The sequence below is a fragment of the Salmo trutta genome, chromosome 5, assembly GCF_901001165.1.
Source record: "Salmo trutta chromosome 5, fSalTru1.1, whole genome shotgun sequence".
NCBI lineage: Eukaryota > Metazoa > Chordata > Actinopteri > Salmoniformes > Salmonidae > Salmo > Salmo trutta.
In genome coordinates, this window is record NC_042961.1 from 9,508,972 (window position 1) to 9,526,150 (window position 17,179).

At 46.4% G+C, this 17,179-nt stretch overlaps 1 protein-coding gene across 1 annotated transcript; it reads left to right on the plus strand.

Moving 5' to 3' along the window:
• Window positions 1-1,506: 1,506 nt before the first annotated feature.
• On the plus strand, window positions 1,507-14,403 carry LOC115193624 (DEAH (Asp-Glu-Ala-Asp/His) box polypeptide 57). The gene is made up of 22 exons (XM_029752452.1): window positions 1,507-1,589; window positions 1,765-2,088; window positions 2,466-2,657; window positions 2,844-4,119; window positions 4,356-4,477; window positions 4,701-4,896; window positions 5,188-5,312; window positions 5,537-5,670; window positions 7,594-7,648; window positions 7,754-7,971; window positions 8,092-8,208; window positions 10,314-10,410; window positions 10,551-10,724; window positions 10,993-11,193; window positions 11,465-11,741; window positions 11,985-12,080; window positions 12,350-12,433; window positions 12,534-12,671; window positions 12,794-12,868; window positions 12,956-13,090; window positions 13,206-13,406; window positions 13,582-14,403. Exons 2-22 carry the CDS (start codon window positions 1,976-1,978, stop codon window positions 13,723-13,725), a joined length of 4,170 nt encoding a protein of 1,389 aa, XP_029608312.1. The 5' UTR covers window positions 1,507-1,589; window positions 1,765-1,975; the 3' UTR covers window positions 13,726-14,403.
• The last annotated feature ends 2,776 nt before the right edge of the window (window positions 14,404-17,179 follow it).

The following is a 17,179-nucleotide window of genomic DNA, read 5'->3' on the forward strand; positions in this document are numbered from 1 at the left end:
TGGAATGGCATCAAACCATGTGGTTGATGTATTTGATACCATTCCACTTATTCTTCTACAGCCATTACCACGATCCCATCCTCCCCAATTAAGGTGCCACCAACCTCCTGTTGTAGCTAGATAGCTAACTAGCCAGTAAAACTTAACTCCACGATGTACTTCACATCAACTGACCGTCAAGTACACCGTGGAGTTTTACTTGGCTAGCAACTCACCTGACATGTTTGTGATGCTTTGACAATTTACTTAATGTTGAGTCATTAGCTGGCTTGCAAACTTTAGCTGGCTGTCTGGCTGTTAAGCCAGTCTACACATTTCGGATGTGTTGCTAGTTCAAACATGACTATATCTTACTCTCTATTATCGTGCTGATCCAGCTGATTTTGTTGCACTCTGCACTTCCCTAAACGTTATGTTACCATGGCAACTCTAAAGTTATACAACTTTCACCGGAAAAGAAACTTTGACCTCTGATTCATTAACCAATGAGAGAGAAGCTGAATTTGCCGGTGGACCGATCAGCTTTGTGTCAGGTTTGTACATGTTCTTCGGTCTATGGTTAAATAACCTGTTATTTGTCTCTCTTATGTATTTTTCCTCGACCGTTCGTAGATAGTACGTGTTTCTTTTTAAAGCAAAAGCTTTCACTAAATGTCCTCTTGCCCATAAAGAAATAAACAATGTGTTCTACCGACCTACCGGTAGCTAGGCTAACTATTTAGCTAGCTAACGTTAACGGTAGCTAGCATGGCTACTCTCTAGCCATCTTCAGTACTAGCTGACTGTTAAGTGTACTGTTGAGTCATTCTGGTCAATTATCTCGTTTGCCCACAACCCATTGCGTTTTATGAACTAAACACGATGTAAACGTGTTTTGTCAGTCAGAAAGAACAATTTTAGCTACCCGGTTCTCCCGTTTAAGGCACCGTCACCGTGCCTTGTATAATTATGGCCACCGGCGCCGTATGTGTCATTGAACTAAAAACTGAAGCCCAGAGTAGGAAGTGAAGTCAGCAACTGCAAAACAACCGAGTGCTACAGTAATGCAATAAGTATGTCCGGCGCATAATAACATAGTTACCTGGCAATGTGTTATGCTATTGAATAGTCAAAGGCTCGTTGCAAACTACATCTGGTATTAGACTGCATCTCTCTCTATACAGGTCGACTACTGTATCTTCCTCTCATTTAGCACAGATCAGAATCAGGTGTCAAATGACTATGCACTTAGTTTTGTGTAGACCTTATTCATGAAATAGACAGACATTTTAACTCAAGATGTTTGTCAACCCTGAGCAGGGTTGACACCATAGCACTAATAATGTACCTCTTGATTTGTCTGCTTTTGTTCTCTTCAGGTGTGATTGTACTTTGGATTACAGAAAGAGACGTGAAATGAGTGGAAGAAGGAGGGGGCAGCCCAACAGAGGTGGAGGGCGATTTAACAAGCCCGGAGGAGGGAGAGGAAGAGGAAGGGGGGGAGGAGGAGGAGGAGGAGGGGGTGGAGGAGGAGGTGGAAAGGCAGCTAGTGGTGGCTGGGATGACGGTGACGATTTCAGCCTTGATTTTGGACCCAGTCGCTCAGCCAGGTACAGTGTAATTACATTTACATTTTAGTAATTTAGCAAACACTCTTATCCTGAGCTTTCGTCTTAAGATAATTAGTTAGCTACTAGAGTAGTCATGCTTGCTCTGATCTTTTGAAATGTGGAATAAGCCTGAATAATTAACTTATTTCTCTCATCTCTCTTTCTCTATCCACAGGCCCACCTCGGGCAGAGGAAGGGGTGGGGGTAGCGGGGGTAGCAGCAGAGGTAGAGGAGGACGGGGAAGGAGCACTGGTGGAGGGAGGGGTAGAGGTGGCGGAGATAGGGGTAGGGGAAAGGTTAATGGTAGGGGTTTACCCAAGTCCCTAATTAGCGAGAGACCTCGGCCTAGGCTGGTGGATGAAGACAGGCCTCGCCTCAGGCCTGAGATGATGGGCAACATGCCCATGCAGAAGATCTTCATGACCAATGAGAACCAGGAGCAGGTGAAAGAGCTGCTGAGAGAGCTGCAGACCCAGGACTACGACGACGAGCCATATGAGTGAGTGTTCTCAAAACATACTGTGAGAGACTGTCCACTGGGGTGCCTTCAGAACACTGGGGTGCCTTCAGAACACTGGGGTGCCTTCAGAACACTGGGGTGCCTTCAGAACACTGGGGTGCCTTTAGAACACTGGGGTGCCTTTAGAACACTGGGGTGCCTTCAGAACACTCCTTTAGGACACTGGGGTACCTTTTAGAACACTGGGGTGCCTTTAGAAGACTGGGGGACTGTATAATGTTAGAATAATTGGTTTGTGTTCAGGGATGGTGTTTTCTTCTCGGCAGAGATTTGTTTAGGGATGTATCAGGTGTCACCTTGTTTACCCGAATAGACTAATAACATCACGTGATCTTAACCCACCTTTCCTTTCTCAGTGAAGAAGAGGAGTATGAGGAAGAGGAGGAGTATGATGAGCTGGATTACCGGGAAGAAGGGCAGTTCTGGAACACCCATGATGAGCCTGTTGAGAGTGCGGAGAGCCCCGTCTATGATCCTGACTCTGAGGATGAACGGCGGCCCACTCCCGAGCCAGTCATAGGACTGTTTGCCATAGGAAAGCTCTGCAGGTATCAACACCACTTAGATTCAGACTTAACCTTCTGTACCCATCTCAGCTCTAATGATATGTCAGGGTGGGATATTTAGTGACAATTTTAAATTGTTTAGGAAGGGGGTTGATTCCAGTCATTTTGATGAATGTGTCATGTCTTGATGTGTCGTTTCTAACATCCCTCCCTCGGTGTTGTGTGTAGGTATGGTTTCGACCGGGAGCGCAGCAAGCAGGCCCTGGAGGCAGGTGTTGGGGAGGTGGGAGCCACCATGGAACAGCTGCTCCTCCAGGTCTTCTCCGAGCGCTACGGCCCCAAAGCTGTCTCCCCCGATGGCCTCCAAGGGGCGCCCATGGACGAGTGCCTCACCCAGAGACAGGAGGAGGCCTTGGCCCTCACCGCCATCTACGGCGACCGCTTCACCGAGCGTATCGCCAACAGCGTTTGGACTGTCACTTTGGACCCCGACTTCCTGGCCGACATTGCAGGAGGAAAACAGAACGCATCTGCTCGCACCGACGACGCCGTTCAAATTAGGGACGTCTGCAGCTTCTACCTAAAGGGTGCCGGATGCAGGTTTGGCGCTAAGTGCAAGTATAAGCACCAGATGCCCACCAAGGGGACAGCTTCGGGCCCTCAAGACCCCGTGGGAGCCAGCCAACCTGGATTCAGCAGCTACTCCTCTCCAGAGTACGAGCTGGAGGTCCGCTTCCCTAAAGGGAACCGCTACCCCTTCCAGGCTCCTGTCGTGGCCTTCAGCACTAACGATGAGACCATAGGGGCCGCAGCCAGGCTGAGTGTCACAGAGCATCTGTTCGGGGAGGCCTTGGCTGCAGCGAAGGAGGGGGAGCCCGTGGTCTACACCCTGATCACTTGCTGCGAGGACGAGGCCACCATGAAGGAGCTGCTGTCGGTCACCCATCATAAATACAGCTCCCTGCCCCCTGTGGTAGTGGCTCCACCCCCTGCTGCTGTTGCCATGACGAAGAGCAAGAGTGGGAGGAGCAACACGGCATCACACGTGGAGAGCAAGCGTAGTACGAACACCAACAGAACTACCCCAACTAACAGCACCCCCAACAGCAGAACTGCCCCAACTAACAACAGCACCCCCAATAGCAGAACTGCCCCAACTAACAGCAGCACCGCCAACAGCAGAACTGCCCCAACTAACAACAGCACCGCCAACAGCAGAACTGCCCCAACTAACAACAGCACCGCCAACAGCAGAACTGCCCCAACTAACAACAGCACCGCCAACAGCAGAACTTCCCCAACTAACAACAGAACAAGCAGCCACAGGACACAGCAGGCCACAGAAGACTTGGAGGAGGAAGAGGATGATGAGGAAGAAGTGGTGGTTCCTGAGACCGAGAGCTATGTCAACCTGAGGAAGAAGATGGTGAAGAGACATGAAGAGAGGACAGGGAGCCAGCAAAAGGAGAACGCCAAACTGTGTCGAGAGTTCAGGACAAAACAGGTAGAGTAGAGAACGTACTTCATTCTGGGCCGTTACTACAGTACAAGAGGGACATGTAAACAGCCTGTCTTATGCTATTTAGCTCCATCTATTGGTTGTATGGGAGACTTGCGATTCATCAGTCCTGTCCATTACTAGTTATGGCCATATCCGTACGCCTGAAAACATGTAGTCATGAAAAAGCTCGCTCCCTAATGATGATATGTGAATGTCTGTTCTGTTCCTTTCTCTGCCAGTCATCCAGGCGCTTCACCTCCATGTTGCAGCAGAGACAGAAGCTGCCTGCTTGGAATGAGAAGGAGAACATCCTGGACCTGTTGGACAACTGCCAGGTGCTGGTGGTCAGTGGCATGACTGGGTGAGTCAGTGACAGGCCTGAGTACACTGCAGCACACAGTGGCCAATATGGCATATTTCTAGGACCATTTTCAATATTTGCATCAATCTGGAAAGTAAAATCTAGTAATTAGTTATAGACAATTGTTTGTGTGGAATGCCACAGATGTTACTAGAGATGTTGCATTTTGCAGTGTTCTGTGTTTGGTGTTAATATCTGGTGTCTTTGTGGTGGTCTTGTACAGGTGTGGTAAGACCACCCAGATCCCTCAGTTCATTCTGGATGCATCTCTGAGTGGGCCTACTGACCAGGTGGCTAACATCATCTGCACCCAGCCCCGCCGTATCTCTGCCATCTCTGTGGCTGAGAGGGTGGCACAGGAGCGGGCAGAACGCCTCGGTAATTCAGTGGGCTACCAGATCCGCCTGGAGACCGTCAGGGTCAGTGGAACTCAATGTTGTACACATGCTCACATGCATAACCTTGCATTCTAGTTAAAGCTGGGTTTTTTTTTACTTGAATTATACTTGCTCCCTCTCTCCCATATCCCCCCCTCTCTTTCTCATATCCCCCCCTCTCTCTCTCCTACCCCCCCACTCTCTCTCTCCTACCCCCCCTCTCTCTCTCATATCCCTCTCTCTCTCTCTCTCTCTCTCTCTCTCTCTCTCATATCCCCCCTCTCTCTTTCCCCCGTGTGTGTGTGTGTGTGTGTGTCTCTCTCTCTCCCTCAGTCTGCGGCCACCAGGCTGCTGTACTGCACCACAGGAGTTCTACTGAGGAGGCTGGAGGGGGAGGCAGACCTCACAGGGATCTCTCATGTCATAGTGGATGAGGTGCATGAGCGCACAGAGGAGAGGTGAGATCTCAAACACATACACACTGTGAGATACTTATTAGTATGCATAAGCACGAAAGCCAACAGCATACAGACTCACTCACTATTGTGCTAGTAGCCTCCCTGTGCTTTTGACCACTGTCTCTTTCGCTCTCCCTCCGTCCCTCTCCCTCCGTCCCTCTCCCTCCGTCCCTCTCCCTCCGTCCCTCTCCCTCCGTCCCTCTCCCTCCGTCCCTCTCCCTCAGTGACTTCCTCCTGTTGGTGTTGAAGGATCTGATGGTCCAGCGACCAGACCTGAAGATCATCTTGATGAGTGCCACCCTCAACGCTGACCTCTTCTCCCAGTACTACAACAACTGTAACACCATCCACATACCAGGTACTGATACACACCATCTACCCCAGCACACTCCGTCCGCATACCAGGTACTGATACACACCATCTACCCCAGCACACTCCGTCCGCATACCAGGTACTGATACACACCATCTACCCCAGCACACTCCGTCCGCATACCAGGCACTGATGCACACCATCTACCCCAGCACACTCCGTCCGCATACCAGGCACTGATGCACACCATCTACCCCAGCACACTCCGTCCGCATACCAGGTACTGATACACACCATCTACCCCAGCACACTCCGTCCGCATACCAGGCACTGATACACACCATCTACCCCAGCACACTCCGTCCGCATACCAGGTACTGATACACACCATCTACCCCAGCACACTCCGTCCGCATACCAGGTACTGATACACACCATCTACCCCAGCACACTCCGTCCGCATACCAGGTACTGATACACACCATCTACCCCAGCACACTCCGTCCGCATACCAGGCACTGATACACACCATCTACCCCAGCACACTCCGTCCGCATACCAGGTACTGATACACACCATCTACCCCAGCACACTCCGTCCGCATACCAGGTACTGATACACACCATCTACCCCAGCACACTCCGTCCGCATACCAGGCACTGATACACACCATCTACCCCAGCACACTCCGTCCGCATACCAGGCACTGATACACACCATCTACCCCAGCACACTCCGTCCGCATACCAGGCACTGATGCACACCATCTACCCCAGCACACTCCGTCCGCATACCAGGCACTGATACACACCATCTACCCCAGCACACTCCGTCCGCATACCAGGCACTGATACACACCATCTACCCCAGCACACTCCGTCCGCATACCAGGCACTGATACACACCATCTACCCCAGCACACTCCGTCCGCATACCAGGCACTGATACACACCATCTACCCCAGCACACTCCGTCCGCATACCAGGTACTGATACACACCATCTACCCCAGCACACTCCGTCCGCATACCAGGCACTGATACACACCATCTACCCCAGCACACTCCGTCCGCATACCAGGCACTGATACACACCATCTACCCCAGCACACTCCGTCCGCATACCAGGTACTGATACACACCATCTACCCCAGCACACTCCGTCCGCATACCAGGCACTGATACACACCATCTACCCCAGCACACTCCGTCCGCATACCAGGCACTGATACACACCATCTACCCCAGCACACTCCGTCCGCATACCAGGTACTGATACACACCATCTACCCCAGCACACTCCGTCCGCATACCAGGCACTGATACACACCATCTACCCCAGCACACTCCGTCCGCATACCAGGCACTGATGCACACCATCTACCCCAGCACACTCCGTCCGCATACCAGGCACTGATGCACACCATCTACCCCAGCACACTCCGTCCGCATACCAGGCACTGATGCACACCATCTACCCCAGCACACTCCGTCCGCATACCAGGCACTGATGCACACCATCTACCCCAGCACACTCCGTCCGCATACCAGGCACTGATGCACACCATCTACCCCAGCACACTCCGTCCGCATACCAGGCACTGATGCACACCATCTACCCCAGCACACTCCGTCCGCATACCAGGCACTGATGCACACCATCTACCCCAGCACACTCCGTCCGCATACCAGGCACTGATGCACACCATCTACCCCAGCACACTCCGTCCGCATACCAGGCACTGATGCACACCATCTACCCCAGCACACTCCGTCCGCATACCAGGCACTGATGCACACCATCTACCCCAGCACACACTGTCTGCATACCAGGCACTGATGCACACCATCTACCCCAGCACACTCCGTCCGCATCCTTGAAGCCTCTTAGCATATTTAGGGCAAGGTGTATAACAAAGTGTATAGTTAGACCAGTCAGTAGTTACGTCACGATCTCTTGTGTTTCCCAGGACGCACTTTCCCTGTCGACCAGTTTTTCCTGGAAGATGCAATTGCCAAAACCCGGTAAATATCGCACTCCCAACCCTGAAATATTGTACCATAAACACAACAAGGTATTGTTTCTGTTCTTCAGGTTTGTTTGACCTGTACATTCTACTCTCCTCCCAGGTATGTGATTGAGGATGGCAGTCCATTCATGCGCTCGGGCGGGGGGAAGGACAAGTCCTCATCAGGCAGTAAGGGGGGCAGAGGGGGGGGCAAAGACCCCGTGGACCAGCTGGGAGACGACATGTGGTCCTTCATGAACCTCCAGAAAAAAGACTTCATTAAAGACTCCATCCCTGACCAGCAGCTCAGCCTGCAGGAACTCACTGTCCGATACAAAGGTTTCTGATCTCCCCTCTGCTAAATACACCACACTGTCTGAAATGGAACCCTATTCCCTATATAGTGCACTGCTACTTTGTCTGGGAGGAGAATGTTAATCAGTATGTTTTTGTTTAAAGACACCAAGAAGTCTGTCTTGAAGACCATATCTGCCATGGACCTGGATAAGATCAACATGGACCTGGTGGAGAGTGTACTGGAGTATATTGTGGACGGGGACCACAGCTATCCTCCAGGTGAGCGAGCACTACAGACAGAATTATTACTAGGAATGACAGATGGATAGCTGCACAGTAAAGGTGTCGCAATATGATTTCACTTTAGTTTGACCATGAAGTTATGCAGTACCCGGGTGTTAATACTCCTGTAACTAGAAAATAAGGGAAAGCCGCACACTCTAAGAGCTCAGATGCAAAAATGTAATAACCAACGTTTCGACAGCGAAGCTGTCTTCATCAGGGTATCATCACAAACACTGCGAGATGAGTCATTTATATAGTGTCAAGAGACACACAGGTGTTTGTAATCATGGCCAAGTGTGGCCTAATATCATTGGTTAACTCAAATATTTAAAAAAAAAATGGCATACAAAGAACATACAAAAAGACAAACAAATGGATAGCATACGATCATAGCATTTGTAGTCTAAAATGTATCTAACAAACAATTACAATGGCAAAATCACAATAATCACAAGAATGGCTTCAGATCAAAGTCTATGTTGAGACCGAAGGGAGCAAGGGTCTTTAAATTAAAGATCCAGGCAGCCTCTCGTTTTAACAATAAATGATCAAGGTCACCACCTCTCCTCGGGAGGGTGACATGTTCGATGCCAATATAACGCAGAGACGAAATCGAATGGTTTGCTTCCAAAAAGTGGGCCGCAACTGGGTAAGTCAAGTTTTTGCACCTAATGGTGCTACGATGCTCGGAGATACGTACTTTTAATTCACGCTTTGTTTTACCCACATCATTTTTACCAGAGGGACAAGTTATAAGATAAATAACTGCCTTAGTGGAACACGTAATAACACCTTTAATTTGGATAGATTTCCCTGTTTGGGGGTGTTTGAAGGATCTACATTTATAAGTGCCATTGCATTGAGCACAGCCATTACACTTGTAATTTCCATCCAGTATGGGTGCAAATAGACATTGTTCAGGAATATCTTGGGGTGGTAAATCAGAGTGTACCAATTGGTCTCTGAGATTTCTGCCCCGCGAGAATACGACCAGGGGAAGGTCAGAAAACATTACCGAGACTATCATCATATTTCAGAATGTGCCAATGTTTGTGAATCATTCCTTTAATTTGTTCAGAGCACTTTGAATAGCGGGTAGTGAGAACGCAAGAATGGGTCTTTTTGCGAGACTGACCTTGAAAAAGGTAATGTTTTGTTTTGAATTTTCTCAATGGCAATATTAATCTGATCATTGTTGTACCCCCTCTCCTTGAACTTATCCTGCGTCTCAGCCATATTTCTGTCGAAATCTGATTGTTTTATACAAATTCTTTTGGTTCAACAGAATTGGCTGTAGGGCAAACTATTTTTCAAGGGAAGTGGGTGACAACTATCAGCCCTCAACAAACTGTTACGATCAGTAGGTTTCCTGTAAAGATCAGTGTATAGAACATTATCTTCACACAAGATCAGAAGATCAAGAAAACTGATTTGACGTGTATCAGATTGCATAGTAAATCTCAAATGTTCAGAACAGGAGTTAAGAAAAGCATGGAATGCCTGGAGCAGTTCTGCATCACCCCTCCATAGAACAAAAATATTGTCAATATACCGTTTCCAAATAATGATGTTAGGCAAGAAAACATTTTTGAGAGGGTTGAAAATGGCTGCCTGGATCTTTAATTTAAAGACCCTTGCTCCCTTCGGTCTCAACATAGACTTTGATCTGAAGCCATTCTTGTGATTATTGTGATTTTGCCATTGTAATTGTTTGTTAGATACATTTTAGACTACAAATGCTATGATCGTATGCTATCCATTTGTTTGTCTTTTTGTATGTTCTTTGTATGTCTTTTTTTTTTTTAATATTTGAGTTAACCAATGATATTAGGCCACACTTGGCCATGATTACAAACACCTGTGTGTCTCTTGACACTATATAAATGACTCATCTCGCAGTGTTTGTGATGATACCCTGATGAAGACAGCTTCGCTGTCGAAACGTTGGTTATTACATTTTTGCATCTGAGCTCTTAGTGTGCGGCTTTCCTTTATTTTCTAGTGTTCTGCTCCGCTAGCCAGCACCTCGCCTTTATAGGTGTGCGTTTCTTTTTTCTAGAATACTCCTGTAACAACCTTCCCTGTCCTGCTCTGTCCAGGTGCTGTGTTGGTGTTCATGCCAGGCCTGGCTGAGATTAAGACTCTGTATGAGCAGCTCCAGTCCAACAGGATGTTCAACAATCGGAACAGAGCCAGGTAAGGAAATACATGGACCACTGTACTGGATAAGATTTGTGATGGGTTTAGGTTTTCTACATGTGTGTTGGTGGTACAGCTGTAGATGGGTTATGTTTGTTGTGGATGTAGTTGTGTGTGTATTAAAGTGTGTGTCCCAGGTGTGTGGTGTACCCGCTCCACTCGTCCCTGTCTAACGAGGAGCAGCAGGCTGTGTTCAAGCGGCCACCAGAGGGCGTCACCAAGATCATCATCTCCACCAACATCGCTGAGACCTCCGTTACCATCGACGACGTGGTCTACGTGGTGGACTCAGGCAAGATGAAGGAGAAGAGGTACTATAACCTCTGACCTCTAAACCCTCTGATGTCTTTGCAGACAGGGGGCTGTGTTCCAATACGCTCAACTGGTTTCAAATTCTGATAAGAGCACATTGGATAAGTTCAGACTCTGTTAATGGGTACAACTCATATATTTTCCATACTAACCTGTTGTAAGGAGGGGACCAAGTCCTTGATAACTGTGCCTGTGAGGCTGCTTATAAAACACATTGGACCAGATGGTATGTGAGTGTTATTTGGCTGACTCAGTCTGTCCCCTCAGTTACGACGCCTCTAAGAGCATGGAGAGCCTGGAGGAGTCGTGGGTGTCCCGTGCCAACGCCCTGCAGAGGAGAGGGCGAGCGGGCCGCGTGGCCTCAGGGGTGTGCTTCCATCTCTTCACCAGCCACTGCTTCCAACACCAGCTGGCAGAGCAGCAGCTGCCAGAGATCCAGAGAGTCCCCTTGGAGCAGCTCTGCCTCAGGTAATCAGAGCAGAACAGGATTCTTGTCCCCTTACTACAGCACTGTGCCTCTCGTGGTGCTCTCAACTGACCAATTAGGTGTTATTTACTCATGTACTGTCTCATGTAGATTCTTATTTAACCACTGACCGTCATTCAGTTGAACCTTCCCTGCATTTTCAATGTAGGAACTCATGATGTTGTCACCAATGTGAACATTTTCCCTTGGAGATTTCCCAACTGCCCTCTTTCTCCAACTCCATCTGTCTTTATCCCCACTTCCACCTCTCAGGATTAAGATCCTGGATGTGTTTGCGGAGCGGCCATTGGATTCCGTGTTCTCTCGGCTCATCGAGCCCCCGGCCATGGGCAGTCTGGATGCGGCCAAGCAGCGTTTGCAGGACCTGGGGGCTCTGACGGCCGACGAGAAGCTCACCCCTCTGGGCTATCACCTGGCCTGTCTGCCTGTGGACGTCCGCATTGGCAAACTCATGCTGTTTGGTGCCATCTTTCGCTGCCTGGACCCTGCCCTCACCATCGCTGCCAGCCTGGCCTTCAAATCCCCCTTCGTAAGCCACCTCTAACTACCATTTGTGGCTCTGAGCCTACCAATGGTCTTGAGAATGAGTAGAAACGTTAACTGAAAAGAAAGGAGCAATAATTAAGAATTATCACTGTGAAGTGTGAACTCCTGTCATTCACTCTGTGAATGTTGTAATTAAAAGAATTCAGTCTCAAGTCTCCTGTGCTCTCACCCCTCTCCTGCTTCCTCCTTTCTCTCCTCTCCTGCGGTGTGTTCTTCCTGTGGCTAGGTGTCTCCTTGGGATAAGAGGGAGGAGGCCAATGAGAAGAAGCTGAATTATGCCCTGGCCAACAGTGACCATCTGGCCCTGCTGCAGGCATACAAGGTGCTGCGCTGTACATACAGGATAGACCTGAACCACTCCACTGTGTATCCTCTAACCATGTCATCCATATTGACATGCCATAACACTCACTCAATACTGAAATGTTAGCTGAACCAGCTATGGAAAAATTGCATTTGCCTTGAGAAACAGATGAACAGGTTCTGAGTGGCAATGCAATTTGTAGAATCATCTACAACACAGAGTAGCTCTACATACGATTTGCAGTGGATATGTGACTGTCTAATGTAATATGTGTTGCCGTTGCACAGGGCTGGTGTGGTGCAGCCAAAAACGGGAATCAGGCCGGGTTTCAGTACTGCAGAGAGAACTTCCTGTCTAGCCGGGGCTTACAGGTGAGATACTGTTCTGTGGCATCGTCTCCTGACAGGTGGCATTACTACCATGTATTGTACAGTACTTGCAGGAGTCTGAGATGTGCTTTGTGGTGTGCAGGAAATAGCCAGTCTGAAGAGGCAGTTTACAGAGCTGCTGTCTGACATTGGCTTCGTCAAGGAGGGACTGAAGGCCAGAGTCATTGAGAGAATGGCTGCCAAAGGGACTGATGGTATAATGGAGGCTACGGGCCGTGAGGTAGGATGCTTTATTGAGAAATATATATCTAAGAAATGTCCATTATATAAATCCGGCATTGCTATATAAAATCTGTTCATAAATCATTAAGTGAATCATTTCACCCTTTAACTCTTGGACAGGCCAACCTCAACTCTGACAACATCAGGTTGATGTCTGCCATGCTCTGTGCTGCCCTGTATCCCAATGTAGTACAGGTGAGCCTTCACCCATCCAGCATGATCAACAGCTCAGTCCTTGTATAATGTGTGTACCTGAGCTAAGCCAGTGTTTCCCTGTGCCAGGTGAGGTCTCCTCATGAGAAGTTCAAGCAGACCAGTAAAGGAGCGGTGAAGATGCAGCCCAAAGCAGACGAGTTGCGCTACATGACCAAGAATGACGGCTGTGTCCACGTACACCCCTCCTCCGTCAACTACACGGTAACACACAGCCTCATGAATAAAGTACAGACAACAACTACTCTTTTACAGTAACTAAACAACCACACAATAGATACCATGTTAGTTTGTGTATCCCTGTGTGTGGTGGTTTCAGGTGCGCCACTACGACAGCCCCTACCTGGTGTACCATGAGAAGGTGAAGACGAGCCGTGTGTTCATCAGAGACTGCAGCATGGTGTCGGTGTACCCCTTGGTGCTGTTTGGGGGGGGACAGGTCAACGTGGAGCTGCAGAAGGGAGAGTTCGTCATCTCCCTGGACGACGGCTGGATCCGGTTCGCCGCAGCATCGCACCAGGTCAGCTGATTGGTTATCACTCTCAGAATGACGATTTAAGATCCTGACCTGGCCCCTAGTTATAGCCTGGTCAGTTCACGTGTTCAGGGGGAACTGGGCCATTATAATGAGTAATAAGCTCTTCGTCAATCAGCTCTGTGTTCCTGACTGCAGTATCTCCTGTGTGTGGCTGCAGGTGGCAGAGCTGGTGAAGGAGCTGCGCTGGGAGCTGGACCAGCTCCTTGAAGATAAGATCAGAAACCCCAGCATGGACCTGTGTACTTGCCCGAGAGGCTCCCGTATCATCCACATGATCGTCAAGCTCATCACCACCCAGTAAACCACCCCGCTCCCCTCCATTACACACCCAGCACTTGTCTTTAGATGAATACTTTGCTCCACCTCCGAGTCTTACAGTACATTGGATCAAGTCTTATTGGTGGTAGCATTGCAATGATACAACTGCTGCTGAACAAGCATACAGAAATCAATGTTTTTGCTGTCATAGGAAGTGCAATAGCTTTGGCAGAGTTGATTGTTAAGTTTGAACTGAATTGCTAAAAAGGTTATTTAACTGAAATGGTAATTTGCCATTGTTTGTGTATATATATTTTGGCCACATTTCCTGTATATATGGGAAACTCAAGTTGCGTTTTATTATAGGTTGTGCCTTTCTTGCACACAACTAAAAATAGCATTTGAGTCCATATTGGATTCCCGTACTGAAAATGGTTGCACATTTATGCTTTTGTGTGTATTTAGATATAACTAATGCATGATTGACTGAAATGTGAATAGAGCTCTAAGAGCTTCTGCATTATTGTCTTTCTGTACATTTATATAGAATAAAATTAACACGCTGATGTAAAAATCATGCCATCACTATTAAAAGGGCTCATTGAAATGTAGACAATTTGGTAAAAAGCTGCCAAAGAATTTATAAACAATGTCTCATCAGCTTCAGTGACTAACTTTAGTCTGATGAATATTACAACTGAAAATAAAACCAAAAAATAAGTTGTGTGGGTGAATTCATGTAGTCCTTTTTAGTTGTTCAATCACGTTGTACACATTGAAGTCTTCCACTTAAAATCTACATTTTGCTGTATTAAAAGTTGACACATTTTTAAAAGCACAATGCAGTCAAACTTGATTTGCAGTCAAAAACCTCTGGAGAGACCTGAAAATAGCTGTGCAGCAACGCTCTCCATCTAACCTGACAGAGCTTGATGGGATAAACTCCCCAAATACAAGTGTGCCAAGCTTATAGCGACATACCCAAGAAGACTTGAGGCTGTAATCGCTGCCAATGGTGCTTCAACTACTGAGTAAAGGATCTGAATACTTGTGAATGTGATATTTCATTTTTTTTTACATTTAAATTAGCAAACATTTTGAAAAACCTGTTTTTGCTTTGTCATTATGGGATATTTTGTGTAGATTTATGAGGGGAAAAAACAATTTAATCTATTCTGGAATAAGGCTGTAACGTAACAATATTTGGAAAAAGTCAAGGAGTCTGAATACTTTCTGAAGGCACTGTATTTGTTCAGTGTACATTGGATTTGAAAAAAGTAATCAACGTAAATTGTTGAGGGTGAAATTTAAACTACAAGATTGTCATCATTGTAACCAATTTTCAATATAGAGAAACCTTGTATAAAATATGTTGTATTTGTAACTTTGAAACAACATCAGATCTTCAATGTTATATCTACTAGAAAGAAAATACTATATGCTGGGCAGCACCTCTTACTGGAGAGCTGATCTATCTACAGCTATCCCTTTGGTCTCCCATCCAGCGTTTTAACCAAGCCCAGCTTTTATATTTGTTACTGACTACTACCAATGTGCTATTGTGAGAATGATTATTGAGAAACATAACTAAATATATTCACTGTTGCTATTGAATTCATTCCAAAGGGTAGGTTTAACACAGCAAATAAAATGTAACCATACTCTATAAGTCACCAAACATTAGGAACCCCCCCGCCCCTTTTGTCCTCAGAACAGCCTCAATTCGTTGGGGCATGCACTCTACGAGGTGTCGAAAGTGTTCCACAGGGATGCTGGCCCATGTTGACTCCAATGCTTTCACAGTTGTCAAGTTGGCTGGATGTCCTTTGGGTGGTGAACCATTCTTGATACACACGGGAAACTGTTGAGCGTGAAAAACCCAACAGCGTTGCAGTTCTTGACACAAACCAGTATGCCTGGAACTTGCTACCATACACCATTCAAAGGCACTTAAATATTTTGTCTTGTCCATTCACCCTCTGAATGGCACACACACAATCCATGTCTCAATTGTCTTGAGGCTTAAAAATACTTATTCAACCTGTCTCCTTCCCTTCATCTGCACTGATTGAAGTGGATTTAACAAGTGACATCAGTACAAGATCATAGCTTTCACCTGGTCAGTCTGTCATGTTCTTAATGTTTTGTATATTCAGTGTATATCATCAAAAATACTATTTAGGGATATATAGCATTTACAAAGTCATCAACAGCTTTTGTTTCAATTCAACCCAGGGTTCAACTAAAGATAGACAATTCATATAGGCCTAGGGTTTCAAGCTTTGGTTGATTTCAAATGTAACCTTCAAGTTTATCAATATGTTGATTCAAGTCTCCATCTCAACCAAAATAATCAAAGTTAAAGAATAGGACTAAATCAAATCCAAGTTTATTTAAAGTGCATTTGAAGTTTGATTAGGTTTAGTCCTCTTCTTTAATTTATATTTTTGGTTGAGATGGAGATGTAAATCCAGCATATCAATTATTAATTTGTAGACAAACTGGAATTTGTTGACAACCAAACACAATGCAATATCACTTTTGCAATACAGTAAATAGCCTATTAACTTATCGACAAGTTAACAAATGATATGTTGGATTCACGTCTCCAACTAAACCAAATATAAAAGCTCAAGAATAGGATTAACGTAATTTTATATTGGTTAATAGATGTTGATATTTGGTTGCGTTGTCAACCAAACACAATTCAATAATATTTTTGTAATAACATAAATAGCTGAAAGTTAAGGCTATCTTATAAACTAATGTAACAGTCGTTATTCAACCTTAAAATGTGTAACACTTCCACGGCCACATTTTGAGGTTAGCCTCCTGTAAGTATAAATGTCTTCTTATATAATCATGTTCAAGATAGCATGCAAAGGTCGCAGGTCTGTGGAGAGCTTCACAATTGCCCTAATAATCTGCTCAGAATATCCAATCATCACTTACACCATGTATTTTAACGTAATCTCAACAGCAATCCAGGTCATTTGGTTGTGCTATTAGATGAAGCACAGTGACTACATATTAAGTTGTGTTAATGTTCAATATCTGACATTGTATTCCCATTTAAACTTTGTTGTATTTTTAAATGGTTGAAAGCACAGTGATAACACATTTACATGACAACTAAACCAAACGTCTGATATTGTTTTCTCATTGGAATTTGGTTGTGCTTTAGGATGGTTGAAAGTATAGTGATAACACATTGGGAATTCAATAAACTTCTCTCTGTCTTTTTGAGTGGGTGAATAAAGCTTGAAATTTCATTCATCAACCAAATATTACCCACAATTCCACGTTGAAATGATGTGGTGTGCCCAGTGGGTTGCCACTATCCCCAATGACAACACTGATGTTTGTAACATCCAAGAGACATCAAAGCCAAAGCTGTCCATAGTTGACACCCTTTCCTGCACAGAAGTCAAAGCTGACCAGCCACAACCGACTTTCTGTCCCATGGCATCGATGAAGTGGAGGAGGACAAACCACAT

Bases quoted from the DNA above. Each gene is read 5' to 3' on its own strand.
- LOC115193624 (XM_029752452.1), top strand. From the start codon at position 1,976: ATGATGGGCAACATGCCCATGCAGAAGATCTTCATGACCAATGAGAAC. The intron at 12,869-12,955 runs GTGAGCCTTCAC...TCCCTGTGCCAG, and splicing joins TGTATCCCAATGTAGTACAG to GTGAGGTCTCCTCATGAGAA. The intron at 13,091-13,205 runs GTAACACACAGC...TGGTGGTTTCAG, and splicing joins CCTCCTCCGTCAACTACACG to GTGCGCCACTACGACAGCCC.